The sequence below is a fragment of the Malaclemys terrapin genome, chromosome 9, assembly GCF_027887155.1.
Source record: "Malaclemys terrapin pileata isolate rMalTer1 chromosome 9, rMalTer1.hap1, whole genome shotgun sequence".
NCBI classification, from domain to species: Eukaryota; Metazoa; Chordata; order Testudines; family Emydidae; genus Malaclemys; species Malaclemys terrapin.
The window spans coordinates 105,956,528-105,972,308 of NC_071513.1; the positions used below are offsets into that span (position 1 = coordinate 105,956,528).

General features: G+C 42.4%; 1 protein-coding gene across 13 annotated transcripts in view; it reads left to right on the top strand.

Annotated features, from left to right (window-relative positions):
• DLG1 (discs large MAGUK scaffold protein 1) overlaps positions 1-15,781 on the top strand; it is a 498,578-nt gene that overhangs the window by 290,635 nt on the left and 192,162 nt on the right. For 9 of the 13 annotated variants that reach the window (XM_054039246.1, XM_054039230.1, XM_054039232.1 and 6 more), the window contains one exon: positions 3,391-3,489. The exons of the other annotated variants lie outside the window; for them this stretch is intronic. In XM_054039246.1, the coding sequence (XP_053895221.1) occupies positions 3,391-3,489 (99 nt within the window). The remainder of the gene's footprint in view (positions 1-3,390; positions 3,490-15,781) is intronic. 13 annotated transcript variants of the gene reach the window in all.

The following is a 15,781-nucleotide window of genomic DNA, read 5'->3' on the forward strand; positions in this document are numbered from 1 at the left end:
AGTCTGGAATGGTTGAGAACCACTGGTTTACTCCTTTAGCTCAAGTGGCAGAGATCTAAAGGCTCTAACCCTGCTGATGAACCATTTGGATATCAATACAATGCCACAGGATCGAATTTTAATTTTCAGTTTGCATTTTTAAAAACCTAGGAAATCACAAACAAAAAACTATTAAAAATGAACGAGACAGTTTTAATTATGTAATTTCCTAACTTTTGAGGATTTATTTTGCAACCTTAATGTTCTTTTAGTGTAGCTCTTACTGTATAATACAAATAGCTCAAATTGGGGTTAAAAAGGGTTGTCGTCTTTGCATTCCAAAATGAATCAAATGACATGCAAGTGAGGTTAGTTGAAGAGTTGACCAGAGATTTGTATACATGAGGCTACAGTATATGTAACTTCTCAAGCCAGTTAACTAGATCATCATTATCTAAGGTAACATATGTCTCTCTAAGACCTGCTGATAACTGGAGTTCTGTTATATTGTACATGTATTTGTCTTTTGTTATTTGATACATCTGTGTACCATCAACTTTCTAGAGGCATCTCCTTTCTACACTTAAAAATGCAATATTTAGAAAATTGTGAGGCTGTATATTTAAAGTTGTAAGGATATTCTGATACCTTTGAGAGAGAAATTTATTAGTAATCCCTTAAAATGTTAAACCGTTGTTTTCTAATATTAAAGGAGTTTAATATTTGAAGTGTTACTGAAATGCCTTTTCTTACAGTATAAATGTGCAGAAATTTATTTAAAATATATCGTGCATAATTTTGAAATCTTGTTCTATTTGATCATTCTTTTAAATGGTTTAAAATTTTTGCTGTTTGTTGTATTGTTGTGCTTAAATTTAGTTGGAATATCAAGTTTTGATATACACTAAGTCTTAATTTTTTTCTGCTATTATGCAGATCAGTATTTTAATGGATGTTGGCTGTAGTTCATATTATTTACTGGTTGGTGGTGGAACAGTATTTTAAATTATGTGCCTTTAAAAATTATTTAACTCCATTAAATTTTAGCACAGAATGGGGTTCCTAAATTGTCTTAGCACTTATCTACAAATGTTGTTCCTTTGATTTAATTAAATCAGTTCCTAAACTGGTATAATTAAATCTGAGTAACCCATCAAGAGATCTGTCAACATAAAGGTGTTTATACATGTATATTTTCTTTTATTACAGACACCTTTATACTAGGCCTGTTCTATTAATCACAGTTAACTCACGTGATTAACTCAAAAAATTAATCACAGTCGCACTGTTAAGCAGTAGAATACCAACTGAAATGTATTAGATATTTTTGGATATTTTTCTGCATTTTTAAATATATTGATTTCTATTACAGCACAGAATAGAAAGTGTACAGTGTTCACTTTATATTATTTTTATTACAAATATTTGCATTATAAAAATGATAAAAGAAATAGTATTTTTAAATTCACATCATACAAGTACTGTAGTACAATCTCTTTATCGTGAAAGTCTGTAGATGTTGATTTTTTTTGTTACATGACTGCACTCAAAAACAAACAATTTAAAACTTTAGAGCCTACAAGTCCACTCAGTCCTACTTCTTGTTCAGCCAATCGCTAAGACAAACAAGTTTGTTTACATTTACAGGAGATACTACTGCTTATTTACAATGTCATCTGAAAGTGAGAACAGGTGGTCACATGGCACTTTTATAGTCAGCGTTGCAAGGTATTTACATGCCAGATATGCTAAACATTTGTATGTCCCTTCATGCTTCGGCTGCCATTTCAGAAGACATGCTTCCATGCTGATGATGCTCGTTAAAATAAAATGAGTTAATTAAATTTGTGTCTGAATTCCTTGGGGGGTGGAGGGGAGAAGGAATTGTATGTTTCCTGTTCTGTTTAACTGCATTCTGCCATATAGTTCATATTATAGCAGTCTCGGATGATGACCCAGCACATGTTCATTTTAAGAACACTTTCACAGCAGATTTGATAAAGCACAAAGAAGGTAGCAATGTGAGATTTCTAAAAACACTTGACGCAAGGTTTAAGAATTTGAAGTGCCATCCAAAATCTGAGAGGGACATGGTGTGGAGTATGCTTGCAGAAGTCTTATAAGAGCAACACTCCAATACGGAAACTACAGAACCCGAACCATCAAAAAAGAGAATCAACCTTCTGGCATCTGACTCAGATGATGAAAATGTACATGCGTCGGTCTGCTCTGCTTTGGATCGTTATCGAGCAGAACTCATAATCAGCATGTCCTCTGGAATGGTGGTTGAAGCATGAAGGGACATATGAATTTTTAGTGCATCTGGCACGTAAATATCTTGCGACGCTGGCTACAACAGTGTCATGTGAATGCCCCTTCTCACTTTCTGGTGACATTGTAAACAAGACATGGGCAGCATTAACTCCTGCAAATTGTAATCAAACTTGTTTGTCTGAGCGATTGGCTGAAGTAGGACTGAGTGGACTTGTAGGCTTTAAAGTTTTACATTGTTTTATTTTTGAATGCAGTTATTTTCTTGTATATAATTCTACATTTGTACGTTCGACTTTCATGTTAGAGATTGCACTACAGTACTTGTATTAGGTGAATTGAAACATACTATTTCTTTTGTTTTTTACAGTGTAAATAATTGTAATAAAAATAAATATAAAGTGAGCACTGTACAGTTTGTATTCTGTGTTATAATTTAAATCAATATATTTGAAAAATGTAGAAAACATCTAAAATGTTAAATAAATGGTATTCTATTATTGTTTAATAGCACTATTAATCAAGATAATATTTTAATCACATGATTAATCATGATTAATTTTTTTAATCACTTGACAGCCTTACTTTATAGTAGTAGAACTGAATCCACACGAGGGAGTTGCACCAATTTAACTAAGTCAATTTTTCTTCCAGTTTCATTAAATCAGTGCAGAACATGTATTCCAGACCTTACTATTTTTCTTTTGGAAGTACCCAGAAACTACATTAGTTGTTCAATTTGCCAGTTGTTTCCCTTCAGTTACCCTTTATGCTGTAGATAACATATGATGTGTTGTGGTGTGGATCTAATGCCAACTGAAGTCAGTTGAAGTCTTTCCATTCACTCCAGTGGGCTTTGGAGCAGGCCCTTCCTGATCCTGGGAAGTTAGTGACAATAGATGTTGTGAGCACTCAGTTTGGAGCCCTGTGTTCGTAGGTACTGTATAGTGGAATGCACTATGTATTGTTAAGATAACATCTTTATGTACTTAAGAGTCTATTGTTTAAAGATATCACCTTTTATTGTTAAATGAGTTTAACATTTAAACCATTTAAATATGACTGTTTCCTCAATTTGTCTTGTTTGTGGTTTTTCTACTTTGTATCACTTTCTTGACCTTTTTTATTGATGATTTTTAGCCAACAGAAGCTGTTCCTCCCTCTTCTCCCATTCTCCCTGTGATCCCTGTCCTGCCAGTCCCTGCTGAGACCACTGTCATCCCATCCTCTACATCGCAGGTTTTTATTGTCTTTTTTTCACATTTTTTATTTATTTTTATAGCTGTTCTTTTAAATAACATTTTCCCATTGTTGAAGTCAGGTTTGTTCCATGAATTATAAAATGAATAAATTATTAAGCCATATACAGTGTAAAGGAAGTACAGCAGTTTGTGCTTAAAGTTGTAAATGTAGGAACACCTTTCTTTTTAAAATCTGTTATTCTGTAACTCTATGAGAGTGCCCTTTCTGAGGTATCCTTTAGATGATTCAAGATTAAGGTTAAGGATGTGCATAAATGTTTGTCGGATCAGAACATTAGTGTTTCCAGAAATCCCTGTTCCAAAGTGTCAGCTTGTCTGGGGTTACCATTGTAACTTAATTTGTGTTCTCTGGCTTACAGGTTAGTTAGGCTTTATATCCTAAAGCAGCAAAGGAGGCTGAAATATTTCAAAGATACTATTGATGATGTTTATCATGGAAGTAAATTCATTGGAAATAAAATTTAGTATCACAAAATGATCATTGTGTTTAAAATCATATGCAGCACTATAGAAGTGTGTAAGAATTGTTTGAAGATTGTTGGATGTGGGAGTGACCCTACAGAGTTTGCATAATCAATTGTTTCAGTGCAAGTTACATGTAGAATTAAATACTCTGACAATAACTTCTAAAAAGTTCTCAATATATTAAGTGATACTGCAGTCTAATGGAAAATTTACAGCATTGAAGATAAGTGGGAACTTCTAATTCTGACAAAAATAGAAAAAGGGTAAAATACCTATAATTGAATAATATTTCTGGGCTTTGAAAAACATGTGGCTTTCAATCAACTTAACTATAAATCAGTTAAGTTACTATGAAATACTAAGGACTAGATAGGTGACATTATTCTAAGAAAAAGATGAGATGAGATCCTAGAATAATAGAATATCAGGGATGGAAGGGACCTTAGGAGGTCATCTAGTCCAACCCCCCGCTCAAAGCAGATGAGATGGCAGGCAAAACAGGAGACTAAGCTGAGCTACTTTCTGAATTTCTTACTGTCTGCAACTTTGTCTTCTACTCAGTCTCTGGTCCCAATAGAAATAATAATTAAATATTAAATTATTCATATACTACTAGGATTAGAGCTGATCAGTTAATCAGAGTAAACTTTTTTCTACTCAGTGGAGAAATCAAATATATAAATACTGTAATGTTTTGAATAAGTAGATAACTATCCAGTCCTTGCAGTATTCTAATGATGTAATGGTTTTTCTGACAGGAGCAGAGGTTCAGTAGAGGAAATAATTGTATGTGCAATAAGGAATCTGGAAAGTAGAATGGCCTGGCTTGCCATTCTACTTATGTGGTCTTTAATTTGTGTTTTTTTTAAGGGTGAAAGGAGCGTGTTCTACAGACTCTAATTTCCTTTATTTTAATACACTTCCTTTTAAGAATCCCAGCAGGAATGCGACTATCTTTCCACAGAAATATGAATTCGGAGCTTGAGTTCAGACTACCACTGAAAGGAGACCTTGCAAGCTACTGGTGGAAAGTTCTGGTGCTGAGGCTGTTGGGCTTTTTTCTAGATACCTGTGATCGCTATTGGCTTATTTCCCTCACTGGCTAGCTAAGTTCTCATATTCCACCAAGACTAAATATAAGCCACACACCTGGCTAAGGCTGAAATGGAAGCATCTTAAATGGAGTGCGGGTTCTCATGCTTCTTATTTGCCATGCATACTACATCCTGAATTAGGCGAATGGAGTTGTTGCTGCAGAGAGACATGGATGTGGGCCAACACTGCTCCCCCATTTTTCCTGGGTAAGATGTGTTGGCAGCTAACCACTTCTCCCATCAAGCCTGTTTCCTATCCTTGCTGCATCTTCACCACTACCCAATATTATAGTTAATTGTTACCAGTAGTGCCCTTGCTGAGCTGTATAGCTTCAGATGACCCATGCAGAGACCGAGCCCATGCCAGTGTTCCAGCCTCAGTCTGTCACTGTTGTCAGTGCTATTCTTTAGTACATGGTCAGTCTTTCCTGAATTAGGAAGCAAAAGAGTAAAATTGAGAACTAAGCCATTGTTTCTGTCAGTACAGTGTGATGGCGTGGCTCACTCCTCTTTACATTTTATTTTATTAAGCTAGTATTTTGTCTCTAAGGTATTGCTTATATTTTCATAGTGTGTTTTGTGTGTATTTGAAGTGTGAAAGAGTCAGAAGAATAAGTATTAGAGGAACTAACAAGTATGGAAGGGCTAGAAAAACTAGGATTCTCTCTCACATATCCCCACACTCCCTCTTTCCTATGCCCGTCAAAAAAGCCACTGTTGATTTTAGATCTAGTATTACAGCTCTAGTACAGTTTTTCTCCAGTCCCACCACATTATTTTCAGGCTATAAAACCAACACTCTTTCTGGATCTTCATCAGCCAGATTGTATAATTTCAACAGAAGGAAGTAAGCTGTGGTAGGTGGCCAAGTGAATGTGAAGCGGCAAACCTGAAATAAGGGTTTGAATTTCTATCTTGAATGTGTGAACAGTGTCATTTGGTCACAGCCAGCAATGGGGTAATTAGGGCGAAAGAGGGTCTGTATTTCTGTATGTCAAACATGCAAATTTTCCACCATCTGGTGCCCTTTCTTTTTACTGTGACATCCTGACTTTCAATACATCTATCTTTTTCCAATCATGAATGTAATATTTTCAGAACACGTTTAAATCATTATTTGTGGATGATGACTTCATAATCATGTCATATTTGACTTTAAAGGAACAGTGTTAGATGTTAAACTGTTAAGAATATGGTGGGAATAGTTTCTGTAGTGTAAAAAGCCATGTAAAACAAACTAAGAAAAAGAGGGTTAGATGGTTCAAGTTATTTGTAACAGGTGTGAAGATTTTATATCTAGGTTATCAGTTTAAATCTGGCCCAGGTTAATAGTGATTGAAAGTTGTTATCATCTGCTGTGTTGTGGTTTATCTAATTTCTAGTGGACAGGTGTTCACATAAAAATTGGCACCCTTCCCTGCAGTCTCAGCAGAAAGACTAAGTATTAGAAAAACTTGAAAGTTGAACTACTTCTGAACCTTAAAGGTGGTGTTCCTTCCATAAGGCTTGAGGCACCCTGGTGGAATAGTATGAGAAAACTTCCACTGCTACCACCATGTTTTATGGATAAATAAGATGCAGTCTCAAGGACTATCTCTCTGGCAATGTTCATCAAAGTGATTTTTCTTCTTTTGCTGTGTTGTTAAAAACTAAAGAAAAAAGTTATATGACATAATGTGATTTCTTCTGCTATTGCAAGCCCAGCAGAAGGATCACAAGTAACCAGCAAACTGGTTACTGTTTGTATCATTGATGGTACTGGTAATAAATAAGTCCGCGGGTTTGTCATGGAGGTTATGGAAGTCACGGATTCTGTGACTTTCTGGGACCTCCATGACTTCAGCAGCGGCCAGTGCACCTGGCTCAGGGGCAGCTCAGGCAGCCCCTGTGCCAGGCACAATGGCTGCTGCTGGGGGAATCTTGGGTCCCCGCTCCCCCTCTCCCCCCCCCCCCCCCGCAGCAGCAGAGTTTGCTTGTGGGAGGGCGCAGGGAGTTGGGGCACCGGATGGGGTGAGGCGGGTTTTGGGCAGCACTTACCTGGGGGCGCTCCCTGGAAACAGCGACATCCCCCTTGCTCAGCTGCTAGGCAGAGGTGTGGCCGGGCAGCTCTGCACACTGCCTCCACCTGCAGGCACTGCCCCCAGACCTCCCATTTTGGCAAAGGGCAAATATAGTGCCAGTCTCTAAAAAGGGAAATAAAGACAACCCGGGGAATTACAGACCAGTCAGCTTAACTTCTGTACCTAGAAAGATAATGGAGCAAATAATTAAGCAATCAATTTGCAAACCTCTAGAAGATAATAAGGTGGTAAGTAAGGCTATGTTTGTCACTGAGGTCATGGAAGTAACTAAATCCATGATTTCCAGAGACCTCCATGACATTCTCTGCTTCAGCCCCAGGGGCTGACAGCCAGTGGGGCCCTGGCAGGTTTCCGGTGACAGCAGCGACAAGTGACAGGGTGCCCCCTGCAAAGTACCAGGGACAGGTGACAGACTCCTGAGGGGACCCTCCTCAGGGTTCCAGCAACAGGCGACAGCCTCGCAAGGAGAGAGGGGGACACTTCGGGTGAGTTGCTTGGGTGTCCCATTTTCTCTTTGGGAAATATGGTCACCCTGCAGCTCCCAGCCGCCATAGGTGGAGGGGAGGGGGCGCTGCATCTTCCAGCTGCCCTGGGCAGAGGGGGAACCCCACAGTTCCCAGCCTAAATGTTGGTGGGGAAAACCATGGAGCTGCAGCAGCAAAAGTCACAGACAGGTCACGGCTTCTGTGAATTTTTGTTTATTGCCCGTGACCTGTCCATGACTTTTACTAAAAATAACCATGACAAAATTTTAGCCTTCTTCGAGGAGTGTCCCTGTGGGTGCTCCACTTCAGGAGTCTTGGCGCCCTGCGCTTGTAATTGGAGATTTGTAGTAATAGTGCCCCGGTTGGCTGTGCATGTGCGGCAGCCATCTCACGCTGCTCTGAGCGGCTACTTAGCATGCGCAGCCAACTGTCCCTCAGTTCCTTCTCTACCGCCTTTGCCTTGAGTTGGAGCAACAACAGCGCCCCCGTCTATTTAGTAAATTGCTTATATTCCCATCTTTATTTATCCTTTGTCGTTTTTTCCGTTTTCCAATCCTTATTCCCACTTAAAAAACTCCCAAAACTTTATTTTGTTTGCTTCCTCCCACCACCAGCGGGTCTCCGCCAACGGTGACTGAACTACGACTGTTCTCTATATACCTGAACCTCCTCAGGCATGTCTGGTTCCCCCAGCTTTAAACGTTGCCTGACTATTCCCCCAGCTTTAAACGTTGCCTGACTAGCAAGCTATCAATTCCGGTAATGGATGATCATGCTCTGTGCATCCACTGTCTTGGGTAAACCCATATACCACAGAAGTTACCTGCCGGGACACTGAAAGCCCGGGACCTCCAACTAAAATTATTAATGATGGAGAAATCTCTCAGGCCGGCCTCCGACCCAGAGTCCAGGACTCCTCCTGGCCAACGGTTCCCAGCAGCTGCAGACAGGGGCTCAACACAAACCATGTCTAAGGACCCTGCACCTAAGAAGATGACCAAACATCGGTCGCAGTCATTGCCACAGAGAGATCTCCCTAAAAAGAAGTGGTCTCTTGGCAAGAAATCTGCCCTGGTACCGATGGCACTGAGAACCTTGGACTGAGAGACACTGGGAACATCCAGTACCGAGACGTCCCGAGGAGCCAAGACACCGATGTGGCTAGGCTCTTACTCAGGTGCACGAGCCAAAGCTAAGCTCCCTAGCTCAGCACCAACAGTGCCAAAGAATGGCTAATGTAATGGCGCCACCTGCTACATATACACAGCCTAACAAGACCTCAGCACCATCAGAGCATACTACGCTGCCATCCACAACACTGAGCTTCTCGGTACCGCTACCCTTTACCAGACAGGTGGACCTAGCAAACTCCTCCACGCCGTGAACCCCTCTCTTCGGTACCGACGGTACCCCAGTCAGACCAGGACCGAGCCGAATAGGCACTTTTAGTGGCTATGCACCTCCATTATCTAGTGATTATGAAGAGGATGATTCAGCTCTTTATATCCCTTGTCATTCCTCCCCGAAACCAGGATCCTCTCACCAACAACCATGTATGCAAGGGTAAAGCTGGCAGGCACAACCATGGATGCCACCGCCTTTTGTTATGCCACCCAATTGGCCATACTGGGACCCATGGGCAATCTACAGAGCCCAGAATCTTAAACCCCCCAACCCACTAGCATCAAGGGCCACCCTGTCCTCTTCACCCACGAACCCACCGCCATCAGAGGCCCAGGAGGAAGAGGGAGCGGAGCCGGAAGAGGCTCATGAAGGCGACACAATGCCAACCACCCATATTTCGTCCTCGTCCCCAGACAAAACAATTATGCCACCACCTCCCACCATAGTCGATAACTTCAAGTCCTTCCAGGACTTATTTAAAAGAATTGCAGAATCCATGGACATCTCTTTAGCAGAGCTGTCAGAGATCCAGCACAAATTTCCTGACATCTAGCAGGCATTCCCATCAGCAAAGATAGCTCCTCCCATCAACACTCTATAATGGATCCTGCAAAGATAATATGGGAGACACCTGTCACTGTCCCACCCTCTTGTAAATGCGAGGACAGAAAATATTATGTACCAGCGAAAAGGGCTGAGTTCTTATTTGTTCAGCCGGCTCCCAATTCACTGATTGTAGAGGCAGTAAACCAAACGGGAAAACAGCACCATTCAAAAATCACTCCTTATGACGAAGACTGGAAAAGGCTTGACCTCTTTGGACACAAAGCCTATTCCTCGGCCTCACTGCAATTTTGCATAGCAAGTTACTCTGCTCTGCTGGCAAAATATACTTACAACTTGTTTAATAAAATGGCATATTTTATTGAACAAATGCTGCAGGAGTCAAAGAGGCAATACAAAGCTAACATTGCAGAGGGCTCCTTAATTGCCAAAACAGCCCTGCAGGCCTCCCTTGATTCCGCTGACACGGCAGCTCCGTCTGTCGCCACATCCATGCTCATGCATCGAGCATCATGGCTCCAGCTCTCTGGATTTCCTAGGGAAATACAAGCCACAGTTGAGGACCTGCCCTTTGAGGGACAAAAACTATTTGTGGAAAGCACAGATGCATGTCTGCATACCTCAAAGGACTCGAGAACCACCTTGAAAACCATAGGTATTTACGTCTCCCCAAACAAGAAAAAACAGGGCAGATTTTACACCCAAAGATTCCGTCCCACCCCGTACTCCCAACCCCAGAGACAACATGATGAACGCTGCAAGCAGGTGCAAGCAGAACCAGGATCAACCTGCCACATCTCAATCTTCAACATCCCTTCAATCGTTTTGAAGTGTTGGTCGAGGGCTCGAGACCTTTATCTTCTCCCATGTCAGGTTATCGGATGACCTCTAGTCTCTTTGGAGACTGCCTGCTACCACACTACCCTGTCTGGAACAACATCACTAGAGACAAATGGGTGCTGGAAATTGTCCAGAAAGGTTACTTTATCCCATTTATCTCTACCCCCTACCCACCCACCTTCCCTGTCCCTCTTCAGGAACCCCCTCACGACACCTTGTTGCAGCAGGAAATAAACCATCCCCTGTAACTAGGAGCTGTGGAAATAGTATCACTCCAACACAGGGGAAGAGGGTTTTATTCCCAGTATTTTCTCACACAGAAAAAGAACAGTGGCTGGAGACCCATTCTGGACTTACGGAACCTCAACAAATTTGTAAGGATGCAGGGCTTCAAAATGGTTACTCTGGCAACCATAATTCTGGCATTATAGAAAGGAGATTGGCTCTCATCTCTCGACCTACAGGACGCCTATTTTCACATCACTATTCATCCAGCACACAGGCTATTTCTGCACTTCACAGTAGGCCATCAACATTACCAATACAAAGTACCACCCTTCGGCTTGTCGACTGCCACAAGGGTATTCTCCAAAGTCTGAGCCGTCGCCACAGCTCACCTCCGCAGGCTAGGGGCAATGATCTTCCCATATTTGGACGACTGCCTCATAAGAGCATCAACTCAGCAGACAGCAGTAAAAGCTACACAAACCAATAAAACCCTCTTCACCAGCTAGGGTTTCAAATAAACATCCAAAAGTCCACTTGGTCCCTATTCAGCAACTAGAGTTTATAAGGGCCTATCTCGACTGCCTCTCAGCACAAGCGAGATTACCCCAACAGCGATTCCTCAACCTAACCAGGCTGGTAACAGTGATCACAGACAGCCCGCAAACATCCGCCAGGGCCTGCCGACAACTCCTTGGCCATATGGCTGTTACAACTTATGTAGTCAAACATGCCAGACTGCACATGAGATGCCTACAGGCCTGGCTCTGCACCTGCTATATACCACACAAGCATTCCCTCCACAAATGGCTCTCTATGCCCTGCAGAGTGAAGGACTCCCCCAAATGGTGGATGCAACCGCAAAACATCTGCTTGGGGGTCCCATTTCAACAAAAAGCTCCCACTAGAACAGTTATCACAGATACTTCCCTCGGGAGATGGGGAGCCCATCTGGACAACACCACCATCCAGGGACGCTGGTCCCCAGCAGAAACAAACCTACACATAAACATTCTAGAGCTCTGAGCAGTCTGAAAAGCATGTGAACACTGCCTTCCCCTGCTCCAGCTCGGATTCGTACACACTCCACCAGAGTGCTATCCACATCACTAGCATTTCTGAATAATGTACCCATCGTAGATATTTGCAGGGCAGCTACCTGGGCCTCAGTCCCCACATTTACCAAACACTATGCCCTGGAACAACATTCCTCTGCCAACACTCAGTTCGGATTCTCCGTGCTATCCGCCATCAACAAAGATACTCCGAAGCCTCTCTTCCATCAAGGGATACTGCTCTATAGTCACCTAAAGTGGAGCACCCACAGGGACACTCCTTGGGGAAAAAAAGAGAAGGTTATTCACCTTGTACAGTAACTGAAGTTCTTTGAGATGGTTGTCCCTGTGGGTGCTCCACTACCCTCCCTCCTCCTCTGTACTTTGGAGTTTCACGCTGACTCTCTGGGTAGAGAAGGAACCGAGGGACGGTTGGCTGCACATGCTAAGTAGCTGCTCAGAGTGGCCAACCGGGGCACGGCTACTACAAATCTCGGATTACAAGTGCAGGGTGCATGACACCTAAAGTGGAGCACCCAGAGGGACAACCATCTCGAAGAACTTCAGTTACTGCACAACCTTCTCTTAGTGATAGGTAACAGCGTAGATTTGTCAAGAACAAATTGTGTCAAACCAACCTGATAGCTTTCTTTGACAGAGTAACAAGCCTTGTGGATGGCGGGGGGAAGTGGTAGGCTTGGTATATCTTGCCTTCAGTAAAGCTTTTGATACTGTCTCACATGACCTTCTCATAAATAAACTTGGGAAATGCAACCTAGATGGCGCTACTATAAGATGGGTGCAAAACTGGTTGGAAAACCATTCCCAGAGATTAGTTATCAGTGGTTCATGGTCATTGTGGAAGGACATAACGAATGGGGTCCCACAGGGATCAGTTCTGGGTCCAGTTCTGTTCAATATCTTCATCAGTGATTTAGATAATGGCATAGAGAGTACACTTATAAAGTTTGCGGACGATACGAAGCTGGGAGGGGTTGCGAGTGCTTTGGAGGATAGGATTAACATTCAGAATGAACCGGAGACGTGGTCTGAAGTAAATAAGATGAAATTCAAGAAGGACAAATGCAAAGTACACCACTTAGGAGGGAACAATCAGTTGCACACATACAAATGGGAAATGACTGCCTAGGAAGGAGCACTGTGGAAAGGGATCTGGGGGTCATAGTAAACCACAAGCTAAATAGGAGTCAACAGTGTAACGCTGTTGCAAAAAAAGTGAACATCATTCTGGGATGTATTAGGACGAGTGTTGTAAGCAAGACATGAGAAGTAATTCTCATCGAGTGATTGTTCATGTTGATTCCAATTATGTGTGCGTATGCCATGTGCACAGTCAGAAAGTTTTCCCTAGCAGCACCCATCGGATCAGCTGTGGAGCCTCCTGGAGTGGCACCTCCATGGCGCTCAATATATGACCCTGCCGACCTGGCACCTCGTCAGTTCCTTCTTACCGCCAGTGACGGTCATTGGAACTGAGGCATCATGCTTTGCAAGGTCTCCACGTTTCCCTAGTTTTGAATCGGACTGTTTGTATTCTATAGTTAGTTCTCAGTGATTGTCGTTCTAGTTAGTTAGGTGTTGGGCTCGGGAGTTTACCCTCCACCCTGACTGCATTCTCCTTTGGGGACTTACATGCCTAAGTCTCAGGGATACAAGTCCTGTAACAAGTCCATGCCAACAGGCGACCCTCATGACGCTTGTTTAAAGTGTCTGGGGCAAGTACATCAGTTAGAGAAGTGCAGGATTTCTAAGGGCTTTTGTCCCCGAACCAAGAAGGAGCGGGACTTTAGATTGGAGCAGCTCCTTATGGAGGCGGCACTTAGACCACAACCTGCATCAGCGTGGCAGGACCCACCGCCGAGTTCATCAGTGTGCAGTGCCCCCGCGGCAGTGGCCGAAGTGGCACTGCGGAAGGAGTCTAGTTGAGACCTGCAGCACCGTCGCTCCCTGGCACAGAAGATGGCGGGACCGGCTTGGCACTGATCCCACTCACCAGCACAGAAGTGGCACTGGAAGCAAGGAAGGAGTGGTTCCCCGACTTCAGGACCCACCCCTTCAGAGCCAGTCAGTGGGGTGCGTCCCATGGAGGAGCCCCCAGCGCCGAAATTCTCAGAGCCTGCACCATTGACTTTGGCCCTGCAAGGTGGACCATTGAGACTGGTCCAGTTGGACTCCACGGGTCAGGTCGTGGAGGAGGCAGAACTGCCTCCCTGATCCCTTCTGGAGGATAAGGTCAGGATGCTTTGATCAAACCAACATGATGATGGGTGATAACTAGGGTGATAACTTGTGATGTCAGGGGATAGTAACTAACTATGTCAAAGGGACAATACTAACTTGTTTGTATTGGGGTATAAGGATGTATCTCAGAGGGAGTATCTTTGTCTGGTCTTAGCGAGGAATGAAATGTCCCGCCATTCACTGAGCTGGTCCATTGTTAAGGGCATACATGTATTAGTGGTTGGTAGAGTCTGCGAGATACTAATACCATGATTTGTCAACAATAAACATGGCTGGGTGCCTTTGTCCCTTAATGGATCTTCTGGTCATTGGGTGGTTCGCTCGAGGTCTGCCGTGCCAGCTGTCTGCGCAGGACTGGGGCGGCACAAAGAGGGAACACACACACACACACGCAGCCAAATATCTATCAACATGTAACCTCAGTTGTCTGAAAACATCCACTCAATGTGCAGCGGCAGTCAAAAAAGTGAACAGAATGTTGGGAATCATTAAAGGGATCGATAATAAGGTAGAAAATATCTTATTGCCTGTATATAAATTCGTGGGATGCCCTCCATCTCTAATACTGAGTGCAGATGTGGTTGCCTCGTCTCAAAAAAAGATATATTGGAATTGGAAAAGGTTCAGAAAAGGGCAACAAAAATGATTAGGGGTAGGGAATGGCTACCATATGAGGAGAGATTAATAAGACTGGGACTTTTCAGCTTGGAAAAGAGACGACTAATGGGGGATATGATAGAGATCTATATAATCATGACTGGTGTGGAGAAAGTAAAGAAGGAAGTGTTATTTACTCCCTCTCTTAACACATTAGCTAGGGGTCACCATATGAAATTAATAGGCAGCAGGTTTAAAACAAACAAAAGGAAGTATTTTTTTCACACTGTCTGTGGAACTCCTTTCCAGAGGATGTTGTGAAGGCCAAGACTATAACAGGATTCTAAAAAGAACTAGATAAGTTCATGGAGGATAGGTCCATCAATGGCTATTAGCCAGGATGGGCAGGGATGGTGTCCCTAGCCTCTGTTTGCCAGAAAGCTGGGAATGGGCGACAGGGGATGGATCGCTTGATGATTACCTGTTCTGTTAATTCCCTCTGGGGCACCTGGCATTGACCACTGTCGGAAGACAGGATAATAGGCTAGATGGACCTTTTTTCTGACCCAGTATGGGGCCATTCTTATGTTCTTATGATCTCTATAGAAGGATAATATATAGCTCTAACTCTCTTAGTATAGTATATAACTATAACACAGCCCCTTCCTTCTCTAATTAGAAACAAATTTAACATCCCTATTCTAAAGGGAACTTAAGAAGGAAATCTTAACCATGAGTCTGTTATATAAGAAAAATTGCATTAAAATTGGCAGCAACAATTTCAGCTTTTATAAAAACCCTCTACACCTTTTGCTGCAATTTAATTGGCGTTTCTTCACTTTCTTAATGATGGAAAAGGTTTAATCATCTCCGTACTAGTTTATAGTGCTATAGAAATCTCATCTACTGGGAAAAGTTCTAATTATTTTAACTGATATTACAGAATATCTAGTCTTAATAATAAAAAAGTTGAAGGTACTGTGGAAAATGTAAGAACACTTGGTTAAACTTTAAGGCTAATTTGTTCTTTCTTTCCAACGTAAATTAAAACTCATCTGACAACTCTAGTTTATTAATGTAAAGTAACTTTATGCATGCTATTCTCGTGTAGATTAAGTGAAGAATAGATTTTTAAATGTTCAAATTTTAACCTGTCCTTTTTCATTACTTTACATTAATAAACTAGAGTTGTCAGAA